The following is a 14,758-nucleotide window of genomic DNA, read 5'->3' as shown; positions in this document are numbered from 1 at the left end:
CACCCTGGGGTGTCCTTCTGTGCACTCAGGGTGATACCCACACCAGGGGTCCAGTTTCAAAACCATTTTATACAAAGTCACAGTGTCAGAACTCTGGTAGAAAACAGGGTGGGGGTGGGATGGTGGGATGATGTTCAGCTCAGGAGGTGTCCATGGTTTCGCCTTCTGTGGGGAGAATGGAGGTCAGTGAAATCTGGAGCACTCCCAACCAAGCTCCTGGCTTGTCTCACCCAGCTTGGGAGGTGGTGGAGCACAGGTGTGGGTGGGACACTCACTGAGCTCGTTGAAGAGGAAGGCATCCTGGTACTCCTTCATGTACTGTGTGGAGCGGGACTCATCCAAAAAGAGTGAGTAAACTCGCTTGATGTCATCCACCTGCACCTCTGTGCCCTAGTGGGGACAGGCGGGTCCTCAGTGGGGCCTTCCCTATCCAGCCCAGGGCACACAGACCCAGCTCCCACCACCTCTTGGCCCAGGCCCAGGCAGGCAAGGGTGTGGATTCTGGGCCAGATTTTCATGGTTTAAATCCACTCTGACCACCTCCTGGCTGTGCATCCAGCCTCTCTATCCCCCAGTTTCCTCATCTGTGGGATGGACTTGGCAGATAATTTACTGAGCACCAATTCCCTGCCTCTGAAGACATGTACTGAGGACTCAGTGCAACACCCCACTGCAGCCCTCAAGGGACTGTGAAGCCATCCACTGTGAACCCACCAGGCCCGCCCCACCAACTGACCTTGCGTTTCCGGCACACAAGGCTGGCAGCTGTGATAAGCTGGATGGCATAGCGCAGAGAAGTCTCCAGGCCGATTCGGGTCAACACTGTGTAGGCATCATCACTCATCTCCACATCCTCCTCCTCACACCTGCACACAGGTGGGCAGGGCGTCAGCCAAGCCACCTCTGCGACAGCAGAGGATTCGGCCACAGCCACCCCTGGCCCTGTCCCGAGCATACATGGAGGCTGTGTCTCAACCACAGAATGCTGAGCTAGAAGAGCCCCTGAGGCATGAGATGGGCCGGACTTAAAACCTGGCCTTAGACATCTCCCCTTTCAGTCAGTTGTCTCTCTGTTCCCTACTCCACAGTGGGTGGTCCCCAGCCAGGATGCCCCACTCAGCCTCCCCCTCTCTAGCCCTTGCCATAGAACCAGAGCCCTTGGACCAGTCACCCCCCCCAACCCCACCCTCAGTGTCCCGGCCTCTCAGACACACAGCCTGGGCCTGCCCGCACCGGATGCGGAGGATCTGTTTTGTGTCCTTCTCGCTGTAGGGAGAGGTGGAGACGATGAGCAGTCGATCCAGCAGGTCAATGGGGATGCCGTGGGGGCTCTGGTAACTGGTGCCCCGGATCCTGGGGAAGGGGCAGGCAGGGCTGTCAGGTGATGTTCCTGGAAACTGGCTCTGCATTCACAATACTCCCCCCACCCTGTCCATCACAGCCCACTCGGTGGGCTAAATGCTACTTAACATTCAGCTCCTGGCTTGCGTCACCTCAGAGCAGAGGCTGGTGTAAGCCAGGTGTCCATGGCTGGATTACTGCATCAAGGTCCCACTCCACAGGGAAAGGGACTGGGACTGTGCCTGTCTTGTTCCCTGCTGCACCTGGGGAAGCCCAGGCCTGGCTGGCCAGCAGGCAACAGGAGATTCAGGCAATTCTCAGTATTCATGTTAGCTGTGGTCTATAAAGTCACTGAGGACACCCAATTAGCAATTACAGAGCTACTGTTCCCAAGAGTAGGCTCCTGAGAACCTCTCTGTCGCAACACTTTTGTCAGTCAACCGATCCATTATGCTTTCTGTGATGTCACCTTATTTAAAATGGACCACTCAAGCCTGCAGGAAACTATGTCACACACGTGTTTTCTGCTGGACACATCAGTCTCCCTGTGCTTAGGGATGCAAGATGGCACTCCAGTTCTATGCTTGGGGGAGTTTTTAAACTGAAATCGCAAGACCAGGACTAGGGCTTAAGTTGTAGATCCTAGCAAGCATGAGGCCCTGAGTTCAAAACCCAGCACCAAAAAAAAAAAAAAAAAAAATCAAAAGCACACAAAAAAATGTTAAACAGCACTGACTTGATCAGGAAAATAACCCTTGTTTACAGCCAGGGAACTGAAACCAGCAGGCAGAGTGGCTCCTGGTGAACCTCGGCTGGGAACGTGGGCATTAGGCAGTTTGAACATGTGCCACTGCACATGCCTGGGAGTGATGGCAAACGCACCAAGTATTGATTTGAGGATTACAAACAAACTGTAGAGAGCAGGCAGGTGATAAGGGTGTACTGTCAAATGGTGAAGAGCGGCAGTACTGGCCACCTCCTCACCAGAGTGCGCAGGATAATTCCCAGCCCTGATCTGCAGCTGCCACAAACACAGGGCAGAGCGCAACTTCTGGCCTGCCACTTCTAGTCACACACGACCTGGGGCAAGTCACTGAGCTTCAATGGACTGGTCTATAAAATAGGGGTGAGATGGTATCTACCTCCTAAACTTTGTTTTTTGGGGGTTTTTTTGGTGCTGGGGACTGAATCCATGGCCAGAGTATGCATTGGCCCACAGAATCACAAGGCCCCAGTCCCTCCAGGAAGTGTCCATTGGAGCCCAGTAGAGCTGCCTGTTGCCCTGGCCTGCTATGCCTCCTTTTCCCTTTAGTGATTCCTCCCCCCATCCTCAGTTTCATCTGGGTACAAGGCTCCATTATGGCCAGGTACAGCCATGGATCCCAACAATACTGGGATGGAAGAGCGGATGGAAGAGCCAGATGCAGCCTCTGAATCATAGCCTTTTGGGGGCTGCCTGCCCTCCTCTTCTTCCTTCCCCTTTCTGTGGCTGAGACATGGACCAGGTAGAAAGGAGACCCAGCTGAGACCACTGGGCACAAGGTACCAGCAACACACTGCGGTCCATCACAGGGCACCAAGGTTTGTTAAACTTTTTGTTTTGGTTTGGTTTTGTGCTACTGGGGATTGAACCCAGAGCTTCACGCATGCTAGGCAAGCACTCTACCACTTATACCACACCTCCAGCCCCTGGCCTTGAACTCTCAGTTCTACTGCCTCAGGCTCCCTAGTGCTAGATTACAGCTGGGCATTACCACACCTGGCAGAGGATCCCAAATTTTATCTAAGCATGGTGTTCTTTGTGTCTCAGGAATCGGGTTTTTTGACAGTACTGGGGTTTGAACTCAGAGCCTCATGCTTGCTAGGCAGACCCTCTACCATTTGAACCATTCTGCCAGCCCAGTCTCAGGGATCTTTAGGCCAAACTAGAAGTTTGCATCATTACTTAATCATCACTAGGTCTAAATGACCTAATCGTTTATAGCGGTTTTCGTAGAGTCTAACAGATGTCACTATGCTTTTCTCACAATTAAAACACATTCTTCAGCCAGGTGCTGGTGGCTCACACCTATAATCCTAGCTACTCAGGAGGCAGAGATCAGGAGGATCAAGGTTCAAAGGCAGCCCCGAGCAAACAGTTTGTGACACCAAGGTCCTACCCAACAAGGTACTAGTAAACAGTCCCTGTTCACCTGTGGCCACCACCACCACCCACAGGCCTCTGTAGCTGCTCACCTAGTGATGCCACGGTTGGTGGCCATGATGAGGACAGGCGCCATGTCACTCTCCAGGGCTCGGTTGAGGAAGGAGAAGCTCTCAATGTCCAGCATGTGGACCTCATCGATGAACAGCACCTGGAGCCATTGAAGCATATGTCGAAGTCGTCCCTTGCTCCTTCTTCCCCATTTACCCCTGTTCTGGCCACTCACCCCAGGGATGATCTCTGCTTTGCCCTCCTCACGCCACTCAGCCACCTTGGCATTGATCTGTTCTCGGACTTCTGACTTGATCTCCCCTGTGTCACCTGCAGGAGACAGGGAGGCATCAGGGAACTTAAAGAGCAGTTCAAGTCCAGGGCCCAAGGGTGGACCAACACAGAGAAAGTCGGGATGCCATGGACTGAGGAAGGAGAGACCAAGACCGGGATGCAAAGCAACAAGAGGGCTGCAGTGTCTGAAGTGGTTCCAAAGAGGAGAAAAAGAGGCAGAGAACTAGGAGGGACACCGGGCAGTGACCTGCCCCAACAGGTCACCTGAAAGAGGGAGGTGGATAGCAATATTGGGAAAAGATAAAAACAAAACCAAACAAAAAACCTCACAGATGGAGAACAGAATGCAGCCAATAGAAAGGCCCAGGGCTAGATGGGCTGTGTCAGGTGGAACAGAGGTGTCTGGGGAAGGCCCCAGGGACTGCAGTGGCCAGGCCTCACCTGAAAAGAGTGCCAGGAAGCCCTGGGTGCGGGAGTTGATGACGTCAATCTCATGCAGGGACACAGTGTGCACCACCTCCTTACGTTTCTGGAGCTCTCCATCTGGGCACTGCACAAACTTGGTCTACAAGGCCAGAGGTGGGGTGTGAGGGCACAGAAGGGCACATGCAGGGAGTGCAAAGGACATCCTGGAATGGAGTTTGGAGGCCAGGTGGGGGTCCCCCAAGCACTGATGGTGGTGGGAATCTGAGGAGCCAATGCAGAATTGCAATGCTGCATGGAGGGGTGCCAGCAGTCCAAGGGTTACAGGGAAGACCCAGGAGTACCACAGGGACACCGGGGTTCCTGTGGTTGAGGAGTCCCCAAAGTCCTAAGCACACCTGTGAGCCCATGGCGTCATAGTCACGAGCACGCGTGAAGGAGCGGCCCAACTTGGAGATCTTGCCGGTGGCCTTGTCAATGGTGATCACATCCCTGCACAGGGAGCAAGGGCAGGAGTGAGGAAAGGAAAGGACCAAGTTCCTCCACAACCCTGGCCACCTGGGCTGGTCCCCAACTGCTTACCCAGCCTGCACCTTGTCCTTCGTCAATGACTCAATCATCTTGGTACCCAGGTCATAGATGGTCTCCATCTCCGTGGTCTTGAGGGTCAGCTTGCCCACTTTGGAGCCCTGAGAGGATGACAAGCCAAGGCAGGGATGCAGAGGGCCCTAATGTCATTCTGAAGCTCCCTGAGCCACTTCCAGCCAGGTTCCAGCCTCTGTTTACACAGCTCCAAAATGGACATGACACAGAAAGCTCTTAGGGAGAAGGATGCATTCACAACCTTGTCTGGGAATGGCTTTGTGGATGTACACTTTCACTGTCTACTGTATATCAATTACAACTCAATAAAGCTGTTCATAAAACCAGTAAACCCAGTGCCACTCAAAAATTACGTCCACAGAGAACAAGAACACAGGCCTGAGGTTTGACAAAATGGCTAAGAGAAGCTACATACTAACATTCCTTTTGTATTCCCAAATAAAAATAAAAGGGATTTTATTTCTTTGGATTTTTTTTTTTTTTTTTTTTGAGAATGAATGGTGGTAGTGGGGGTTCTATGTTGCCCAGGCTAGTCTTGAACTTTGGGTTCAAGTGATCCTCTTGAAGAGATGAACTATAGGTACACACAATCACACTGGCCAAAAGGTGTTTTCCTTTATTGTTTTTTTTTTTTGGTGGATCTGGGGTTTGAACTCAGGGCTTTGCACTTGCAAAGCAGGCGCTCTACTGCTTGAGCCACACCTCCAGTCCATTTTGCTCTGCTTATTTTAGAGATGGCGACTCAAAAACTACTTGCCCAGATGGCCTCCAATGGAGATCCTCCTGACTTTTGTCTCCAAACCAAGTAGCTAGGATTATAGGTGTGAGTCACCAGCACCTGGCTTTTTGTTTGGTTTTATGTAGCATAGTGAAACCCTCTCTTATAAAAAAAAAAAAGTACCTCAGAAATAGCTTTTCCTATATTTAAACATTCTACCATATTCTTTTTTTTGGTGGTACTGGGTTTTGAACTCAGCATCTCATGTTTGTGAGGTAGGTGCTCTACTACTTGAGCCACACCTCCAGTCCCGAAAACGAGATTGTAAAACACAGGGGTGAAGGGGAAACCTTCTAAAGTGGACTTAAAAGGCATGAAATATAAAAACCTGGCAGTTGTCCAGCACACATGAGGCCTTAGGTCTGACCCCCATCACCGTGAAAAGAAAAGAACCAAACAAACCAGGCTGCATAAACCATACTGCCTGGGAACACAGCTGGGGAAGAACTGGTGAATGAGGCTGCCTGACTCCTGGGGACAGGACACAGCCATCTCTGTGGGGGCCTTGTGGTAATAGAAAGACATGGGGAAGGGGCTCCTACGGGGCCGGCAAAGTTCTAGTTCTTAGCGGGGTATGAAGGTGTTTGCTAGGTAATAATTCAGTAGACTACACACTTATTTTACGTGTTTCTTTGTACCTGTTTTATCTCCTAACAAAGGTTAGTAAAATCCTTAGCTTAAAGGAAAGGCAGTGAATACAGAACCCCATTTATCATGGCTGCAGCTGGAAGGAAAATGCCCCGGGCACTGAGGTGTCTAAATCTCACAGAGCAGGTCTGAAGTCTCACAAGTGGGAGTGGGCTGTAGGAAACTTCCAGATCTTTCACCATCCACTGTCTGGCTCTTTACTGCTCAGTGTCCCTTGCAAAAGATCATTCCTACAGCCACTCAACTGACCCTGCCACAGACACTAGGTTGGTTCGAGTTCAGCAACTAGAACATTCCTTGGGATTCTGCCCTTAGTGTGGCTCTGACACCTCTTCTTTCCAACCTGGGGCTGGAGGTGGCTGGGCCAGACGCAGACTCACAGACTCACCGTCCCTGTCGCCGGCCGATCAATCTGGATCTCCACCACCTCACCCTCGATGATCTCAGTCTCCTCCCTAGTCAGACACAGATCTTCAGGTCAGCACAGAAGATCTGTGTCCTCGGGATTGCCGCTCCCATGAGCTCTTGAACCAAGGACTGCAGGCCAGAGCAAGGTCACCGAAGGGGCCCCCCACCCCAGCCAGGGCTCACTTGATGCGGACACCGATGGAGCGACGGAAGGCCTGCGTCAGCGCCTCCGTCTTGCTCATCTCCAGGGAGAAGATCTCGCTCCCGGCGATGGCTGTGAACGGGGTGTCCGGGCCCAGTGCCTGGGCCATGCCTGTGGAGGAGCAGTATGGGCAGGCGGGTGGCTTCTGGCCCTAAGTCCCAACACCTCCTTGGTGGTAGGTAGCTCAGGTGCCCACTCATCTAGGAAGCCATCCTGCCACCTGCCACCACACTCCCCCATACCTCAAGGAGCCCTTTCTGTCCTATGCTTCTCCATTACACCACATAAATCACCTTGAAAGGTACCATGGCCACAGCCACCTCCCCAAGACTGGGTGCTACTCGAAGTTAGGACCACAGTCGAACTGAGAAATGTGTTCCCAGAGTCCAGGCCAAAATCTGGCACACCGGGGCACCACAGTGGGTGCTGTTTTTGTTTAACTGAAAATCTGGTAGGTTAAGCTTTGATTCTCATTGCCTCACCCCACAATAGAAGCAGAGGAGAGAGGGACTAGGAAGATAAGTGGTCAGAGAAAGCTTCAGAAGCAGAGATACCTGCATAGGGTTTTAAAGGATGGATAGGAGTTCAACAAGGATGATGAGACAATGTAAGTGAAAAGATCAGAAATCATGAATAGTTTGCAACAGAGACTACTGGTTGTTAATTCAATGCCCATCTTCTTTTCTTTAGTTCAGAACCCTCATTTTATTAAGGCAATAATGACCCAACTCTAATTAAAAAAAAAACCACACTAATGTATCAGCCTCCTTTGCAGTACTGTATGGTCACATGATTCATTTTTGGTCAATATGAGAAATGCAAAAGTATGTGGAATTTCTAAGCCAAATGCTTTAAAGGAGCTAACTCTAAGGAGGTATACTTTCACTGCAATTCCTCTTGGTGCCTGGAGTATGAGCAAGAAGACTGGAGCTTAGGCAGCCTCTTGGAACACAAAGTGACCTGACATGCAACAAGTACAGAGAATGTTGAGGCAGGAAGACAGAAGATGTCATAGAACTGCTTGATAAATGGCACACATTCAGATTCTTGTACTGAAGAGATCTGTGTTTAAGCCATTGCGATTTCGGGTTGTGCATTAGATGGAGCTGCACCTGACCCTGACTTACACTGAAGGGATTATCTAGCAGAGCTCAGAACTGCTGCCCCATGAGGTCTCTTACCCATGGCGATGGCTGTCTTCCCAGTGCCCGGCTGGCCAGCGATGAGAACCGCCCGCCCGGCAATCTTCCCTTCTCGGATCATCTCCAGTACCACGCCGGCTGCCCGCCGGGCTGCCAGCTGACCCACCATGCCCTGGGAAGCCTGTAGGGTGGAAGGGGAGAGAGCATGTGAGGTGACTTCCTCCTGGGCCACCACTGCATTTCTATCACATCCTGGCCAGTGAGATGGAAGCAGCTGTTGTTGACTGGGCCTTTTGAGAAAGGTCAAAAGACTTCTCTCCTCCCATTTTTTTAATACCAAAAAATCGCCATGCGTGGCTACATTTTGTCAGTATGTATCCAAAGGCCTGAAAGATGGGAACACAGTCACCACACTCCCCAAGGCCCTGGCACCCTCTGCCTCACACCCCAGTCCCCTTTGTTCTACCTGTCTCGGCTCCAAAGCATCATCCAGGCCCAGGCCCCGGATGTGGGAATGAGCACCTGTGTGGGAGAAGAACCAGAAGACACAGTTACTGCCAGCTCATGGCAATGTGTGGTCCCAGGTAAAGGGTTTCCCCTTGGAACTCTGGTTTTCTTTTGACCAAATGGGTGCCCAAATCATCACCTCCTCAGGAGAATAGCTGAATGTAGCAATGGTCAATAAACTGTAGCTGCTCCAAGAACATACTATAGTTAGGATAAAATCACTCACCCCTGGCTAAACATACAATTAGCCTAAATGAGCCAAGTGTGGTGGTGCATACCTGTAATCCCAGCACTTGGGAGGCTGGGGCAGAAGGATAGTGAGTTCAAGGCCATCCTGGGCTACACAGCAAAACCTCATCTCAAAAAAGAAATTGAAGCCGGTGCCAGTGGCTCACACCTGTAATCCCAGCTACTTAGATGGCAGAGAGGCTCATGGTTTGAAGCCAGCCCAGGGAAATAGTTCAAGAGACCCTATCTTGAAAAAAACCATCATAAAAAGGGGCTGATGCAGTGGCTCAAGCAGTAAGAGCGTCTGCATACCAAGCGTGAGGCCCTGAGTTCAAACCCAAGTGCCAAAAAAAAATGGCATTTTTTTTTGAACTGAAGGCTAATGATTACAATTTCTAGGAGTTTATGGCTTGCACTGCACTCACAGGTTCAAGTTTCATTCCCCATAACCCCAAGAAACAAAAGCCTCAGCTATTATCATCCTAGGAATACTTCTTGGGACCAGTGACAATAGTCCTAGGCTCTCATCCTCTGAGGAAGCTCAGAGATGTTAGGCTCCTTGCCCCTAACCACACAGCCAGTGAAAGCTGAAGACAGGAGGCCAGCAGTTTACAACAGAACAGGGCTGGAGAAACTACAGGTGCTAGGCCAGTCACCTGTATCTGTAAATAAAGCTTTATTGAAACACAGCTGCACTCATTTACATGGTGTCTGCACTGCTTTGGCACTACGATAGCAGAACTAAGTTTCAACCAGCATGTAAAGTGCCTAACAGGTACAAATCCTTAGTATAAATCCTTGAGTTCAAAGAACTGCCAAAAAAAAAAAAAAGGTATAGCTTAGTGCTCAGTGGTACAGTGCACACGTAACATGCATAGCATGCAGAAGACCCTGGGTTCAGTACTCAGCGCCAAACAATAAAAAGCTTCACCACCAGGAATGGTGGAGCACACCTGCAATCTCGGCACTCAGAAGGCCAAAGTAGATCATGAGTTCCAGGCCAGCCTGGGCCACACAGGGAGATGCTGTCTCAAAAACCCAAAATAAGAAAAGCTTTGCTGACCCCTGTGCTAGGGGCATCCAAGAGCAGCTACTGGGCAGTCAGCCTCCAGTGGGTCTTTAGCTCCCAGCAGAGCAGGCACACACAGTAAGTATTTTCTGTGGATTTCTTTTTCTTTTTCTTTTCCTTTTTTTTTTTTTTTTGAATGCTAAGGTTTGAACTCAGGACTTCCTATATGCTAGGCAGGGGTTTTACTACTTGAACCACACTCTCAGCCCTTTATTGCTTTAGTTACTTTTCAAATAGGGTCTCCTAAGCCTGGTGCCGGTGGCTCATGCCTATAATCCTAGCTACTCAGGAGGCAGAGATCAGGAGGATCACAGGTTTGAAGCCAGCCTAGGAAAACAGTTCCAGAGACCCTATCTCAAAAAACCCTCTACAAAAATAGGGCTGGTGGAGCGGCTCGAGGTGTAAGCCCTGAGTTCAAGCCCCAGTACCGTAAAAAAAAAAAAAGAAAAAAAAAAAAGGTTTCCTGTTGTTGCCCAGAGTAGCCTGGACCACGATCCTTCCACTTATGCCTCCCACATAGCTGGCATGACATGTACTACCACACCCACCTTATTGTTTAAGATGGGGTCTCACTAACTTTTTTGCCCAGACTGGTCTCAAACCTGGATCCTCCCAAACTCTGCCTCCTGAGTAGCTGAAATTACAGGTGTGAGCCACTATGCCTGGAATCTCTTTCTCTCTTTTAAGGAAGAGTTTTGCTATGTAGCTCAGGCTGGCCTCAAACTCATAACCCTCATATCTCAGCCTCCTAAATGCTGGGATTAAAGATGGGAATTACTGTACCCAGCTACAGATTATTTTATTGAATCTGACATTCATAAGGGTGGTGATCTTTTTAGCTCCACTTTACAGATGAGAAACAGATACAGAGAGCAAGTAGCCCCTGGGCCACATGGCTCAGGAGTGGCAGAGCTGAGCTCAGAGGACCCAGCAGTGAGCTTACATAACCCATGCTCAGAGCTGTAAACCCTTTCCTGCCTTTCTCAGAGGAAGCTAAATGAGTGACTCTACTGGTGGAATGGGTGTGGCCTCTTCTCATGAGTGAGCTTCTTAGGAGATGCACCCTACCTGCCCCCCAGCACCTCAACTTCCTGCTCCTGGATCCTGGACCTGCTTGCTGTGTGATCACAGTCACATTATGCACCCTCAGGACTACTGGGAGGGTTCAACTGCATGCAAAATCACAAGGCTGATACTGTCTGCTGAGTGTCTACTCTGCCAGTCCTGCACTGGGGAATGAGCCAGACCTGGTCCCTGCCCCTAGGGAGCACAGGCCCTCATGTCTGCTGGGTGAATGGGGCATTCTGCTCAAGAGTCACTCCAGCTGGCACCCAGTGCAGGTTCACTTTTAGGACTTCCAGAATCCCCACCAGGGTAGCCAGGCCAGGAGTAGTGTGACCTGGGGTCAGGGCTCAGTGTGACACACCTCCCCCGCCATTTGCCATATGACTTACTCCAGAACCTCCTTCTCCCTCCCAAGACTGGACAGCTTCACTTTGTCAGGGGACTCAGTGGGGAGGACTGAGGTCCTATTCCAGACCCCGCTCACTCACCAATGCGCTCAATCCTCGTCACATCGCGGATCTCAGGGACTTTGGTCGTGGCTGTCTGGGGTGCAGGAAGATGCATGAAAAAACTCCTTGGGGTCCCAGATTGCAATTCCCTGTCCCTCCCTCCAACCTCCCAGGACAAACTCCCTCCCCTAACAGGCAGACAACAGACCAGACACCAGTCACTCACCCCTCTCAGCTGTCATGGACAGCTGGGTGACTGATCCCACTGCACTGTGATACCCAGGAACACAAGGCCCATGTCTCATTCAAAACAGTTCTGTCTTCAGGGCTGAGACACTATTTAGTAAGTGAATGATGACATCATCCCGCCCCCACTAACCATGAGCTCTGTAAGGACATGCACTATGTACAGCAAGCACAGAGCTGGACATGGCCTGGCCCCTGCTGACTTCCCAGCATCCCCTGCCCCACGCTGCCTCAGCTCTCAGCCACAGGCTTTGTGTGTGGTCCTCAGTCCAGACTGGTTTTCCCCCACCTCCTATTGAATTAGATCAATCATCACCCCTAAGGGAGGACCCCCTCACCACCACCCCGACAGGCTGGTTCAAGGGCCTCTGGGTGTTCAGACAGATGAAGGGCCTTCCTTGGGAGTCTAATCTCCCCGTGTTTAACTCTTAATCACCAAGAAGGGCACAGCCCACACCTCTCTGGCTCACCTTGGGACTCCATGTGTGCAGTTTGATACACTGGAGCATTGAGCTCATTCAACAAGCATGGACCAAGGCTCCCTGCATCTCCAGTTGTCACAAGAGGAGTCAGCACCCTCCTTTCTCACATGGGGAGGGACATGAGCAAACCCCAGGGACAATTCAAGGCCCCCTGAAGCTCCAAATGGCAGCCTTATTCATAACAGCATAGATGGGTACGCCCTAATGCTATCACTGATGAGTAAACAGATAAAATGTGGTCTATCCACGCCATGGAAGATTATTCAGTCATAAAAAGGAATGACGCTCAGATGCCTGGTATGATGGGAATGAACCCTAAAAACATGCTAAGTGAATGATGCCTGAGCACAAAAGAGCATACTCACATTGTTCCATTTATATGAAATATCCAGAAGAGACAAACCCATAGAGATTAGTGAAGATGGGCATGGTGGCATACACCTGTAATCCCACAACTCTGGAGGTTGAGGCAGGAGAATAATGAATTCTAGTCTAGCCTGGACTACTTAGGGAGGAGACTCTGTCTCAAAAAACCCAAAACTAACCAGGCGCCCGTGGCTCACACTTGCAATCCTAGCTAATCAGGAGGCAGAGATCAGAAGGATCGCAGTTTGAAGCCAGGCTGGGGAAACAGTTTGTGAGACCCTATCTCGAAAAAAATCCATCACAAAAAAAACAAAGGAGGAGCTGGTGGAGTAGGCCCTGAGTTCAAATGCCAAAAAAAAAAAAAAAAAAAAAAAACCTCAACAAAGAACAGAACAGAGTCCCCTGACAAAGATCAGTGGTTGTGTAGGGCTAGTGGTGGGAAATACGGGAAGATTAAAGGGGGACAGGTGAAAGGCACTGGGGTCTTTTAGGGGTGATGAAAATGTTCTAAAATTGATTGTGGTGAGATATGAGAATCCCAAGTTTGAGGCCAGCCCAGAAAAAGTTAGAGTGACTCTGTCTCAAAAACAAAATACAAACAAAAGGACTAGAGGATTGGCTCAAGGGGTAGAGCACTTGCCTAGCTTGTGTGATGCACTGATTTCCCCAGGGTAATGAGAAAAAATTTAAAAAAGAAATACATGGATCCAAGAATCCCAAACTCCACTCTCCTGATAAAAAACAGACCCCTTATAGGAAACAGGCTCCTACAAGGCCTTTTCACCATAAGCCTCTCATACACCCTGCTGCCCAAGGGCCCCTGGGGAAACCATTTTAAAACACAGTACTTGGCTGGGGGTGTAGCTCAGTGGCAGAGTGCATTCATATTATGCATAATACCTGGAGTTCAATCCCCAGCACCACAAAAATAAATAAATAAATAACAACTGAGTACTCACCACACCCTCACTCATCCAACACTAGCTCAGCAGGACTTCTGGCCACTGCCCTTTTCTCTTCTACTTCTGTATCTTCCTTCTCCTCACCTTGGTATCAGTAACAGACCTAACATTCCCCTGCCCTTACTTGACTGCCTGCCCTTGACTGTGGATGCAGTGAGAACGAAGGTAACTGGAAGCCAGCTCAACCCCCAAGTTCAGCCCAGGATTTTTCTCCATTCAGATGTTTCTAGAACAGATGCCAGTTCCAGTGTGTCTGGTCTCACCTCTTTGGGATTCACATACATTTATTCATTGAAACATTCAAGTAATAATTTATTAAACATTCACAAGGAGCCATGCCCTATATGAGGTGCTGGAAATATGAAAAGAGTCAAAATGGTACCATGACAAGATCCCAACCTCTGGGCCCCGAATCTTTTCTCTTTCCCCACTGAGAGAGATATATTTTTGGTTTTCATCACTCCAGTAAATGCCTACTAAATGAATTCCTGTTCGCAAGCACACGGGACAGGTCCCCTGTCTGCTCTTCTTGTCCCTCAGAACTCAGGTGCCATTCGCACCACAACCAATCTAGGATCTCAATGGTTTGAAACCCAAGACACAACAACACTCATCAGACACTAAGGCAAAAGACCGCAAAACTGGACGTTGACTGCGCCCAGAGGATTCTGGGAGTTGAAGTTCCTACAACATGATGGGAAACAGATGAGAGATTCAGGGATCCCAGCCTATTCTTTCTCCACTCCCTCAGACTCTGGAGCCAGAGCGCCCAGATGCATCCCTCTGTCAGAACCGGTGGTCCAGACTCAAAGCTCCCTCCTCCATCAGTCCCAGAAGTCCAGACCCCAGCCCTCCTCCCTCACACCCAGGGGTCCAGGCCCCGGCCCGTCTCCCTCAGACCCAGAATCCAAGCCCAACCCTCCTCTCTCACACTTGAAAGTTTGGGCTCGCTCTTCAGTCCTCCAGGCGCACTTACCACGGTTGCCATGATGCTCACCAACGGCCCAGGTCCTAGCGGAAACGGAAATGTGCTATAGCTAAGCGTTTGGCCTCTCTAGGCCAGGAGGTCGTCCAAATTCTCTATGGTTTTTTATAAACATGCAAACACTCCTCTAGGGGCGTGACGGCATGTTAGGCCACGCCCACCTGGCGAGGCTACACTGTCGGGTGTCCGGAACTCCTGGGTTCGTTCCCAACCCCTCCTGACTCCTCCTCCTTTTGCCCAGCCTCCTCCCCTCCCTTTGCTAGGGTCGATTGCAAAATTCTTACTTCTTTCAGCAACCACACGTCCTCCACGCTCCCTTTCCTCTTTATCCCACCCTCCCCTTCCTCCCCACTTTGGGGCCTCCTG

General features: G+C 50.3%; 1 protein-coding gene across 6 annotated transcripts; it reads right to left on the bottom strand.

The window, feature by feature from the left end:
• Positions 1-49: 49 nt before the first annotated feature.
• On the bottom strand, positions 50-14,724 carry Ruvbl2 (RuvB like AAA ATPase 2). 6 transcript variants are annotated; one of them, XM_020158066.2, is made up of 16 exons: positions 14,677-14,724; positions 14,384-14,418; positions 11,391-11,445; positions 8,500-8,555; positions 8,073-8,214; positions 6,873-7,002; positions 6,670-6,736; positions 4,835-4,941; positions 4,651-4,744; positions 4,271-4,394; positions 3,771-3,865; positions 3,577-3,695; positions 1,234-1,353; positions 737-866; positions 276-390; positions 50-165 (listed from the first exon to the last, which is right to left on the bottom strand). In XM_020158066.2, exons 2-16 carry the CDS (start codon positions 14,393-14,395, stop codon positions 140-142), a joined length of 1,392 nt encoding a protein of 463 aa, XP_020013655.1. In that variant the 5' UTR covers positions 14,396-14,418; positions 14,677-14,724; the 3' UTR covers positions 50-139. The 6 variants fall into 6 exon arrangements, with proteins under 6 accessions (XP_020013655.1, XP_073914024.1, XP_073914028.1 ...); XM_074057923.1 differs by lacking the exon at positions 14,677-14,724 and having other exon boundaries at positions 14,339-14,410; XM_074057927.1 differs by lacking the exon at positions 14,677-14,724 and having other exon boundaries at positions 11,391-11,441; positions 14,384-14,406.
• Between the last annotated feature and the right edge of the window lie 34 nt (positions 14,725-14,758).

The sequence above is a fragment of the Castor canadensis genome, chromosome 16, assembly GCF_047511655.1.
Source record: "Castor canadensis chromosome 16, mCasCan1.hap1v2, whole genome shotgun sequence".
NCBI lineage: Eukaryota > Metazoa > Chordata > Mammalia > Rodentia > Castoridae > Castor > Castor canadensis.
The sequence above is the reverse complement of the archived record's forward strand: the minus strand, read 5'-3'. Positions and strand labels throughout refer to the sequence as shown.

Bases quoted from the DNA above. Each gene is read 5' to 3' on its own strand.
- Ruvbl2 (XM_074057923.1), bottom strand. From the start codon at position 14,395: ATGGCAACCGTGGTAAGTGCGCCTGGAGGACTGAAGAGCGAGCCCAAA. The intron at 11,446-14,338 runs GTGAGAGAGGAG...CCTGCACCCCAG, and splicing joins GCGAGCCCAAACTTTCAAGT to ACAGCCACGACCAAAGTCCC. The intron at 4,395-4,650 runs GTGTGCTTAGGA...CTGGCCTTGTAG, and splicing joins ATGACGCCATGGGCTCACAG to ACCAAGTTTGTGCAGTGCCC.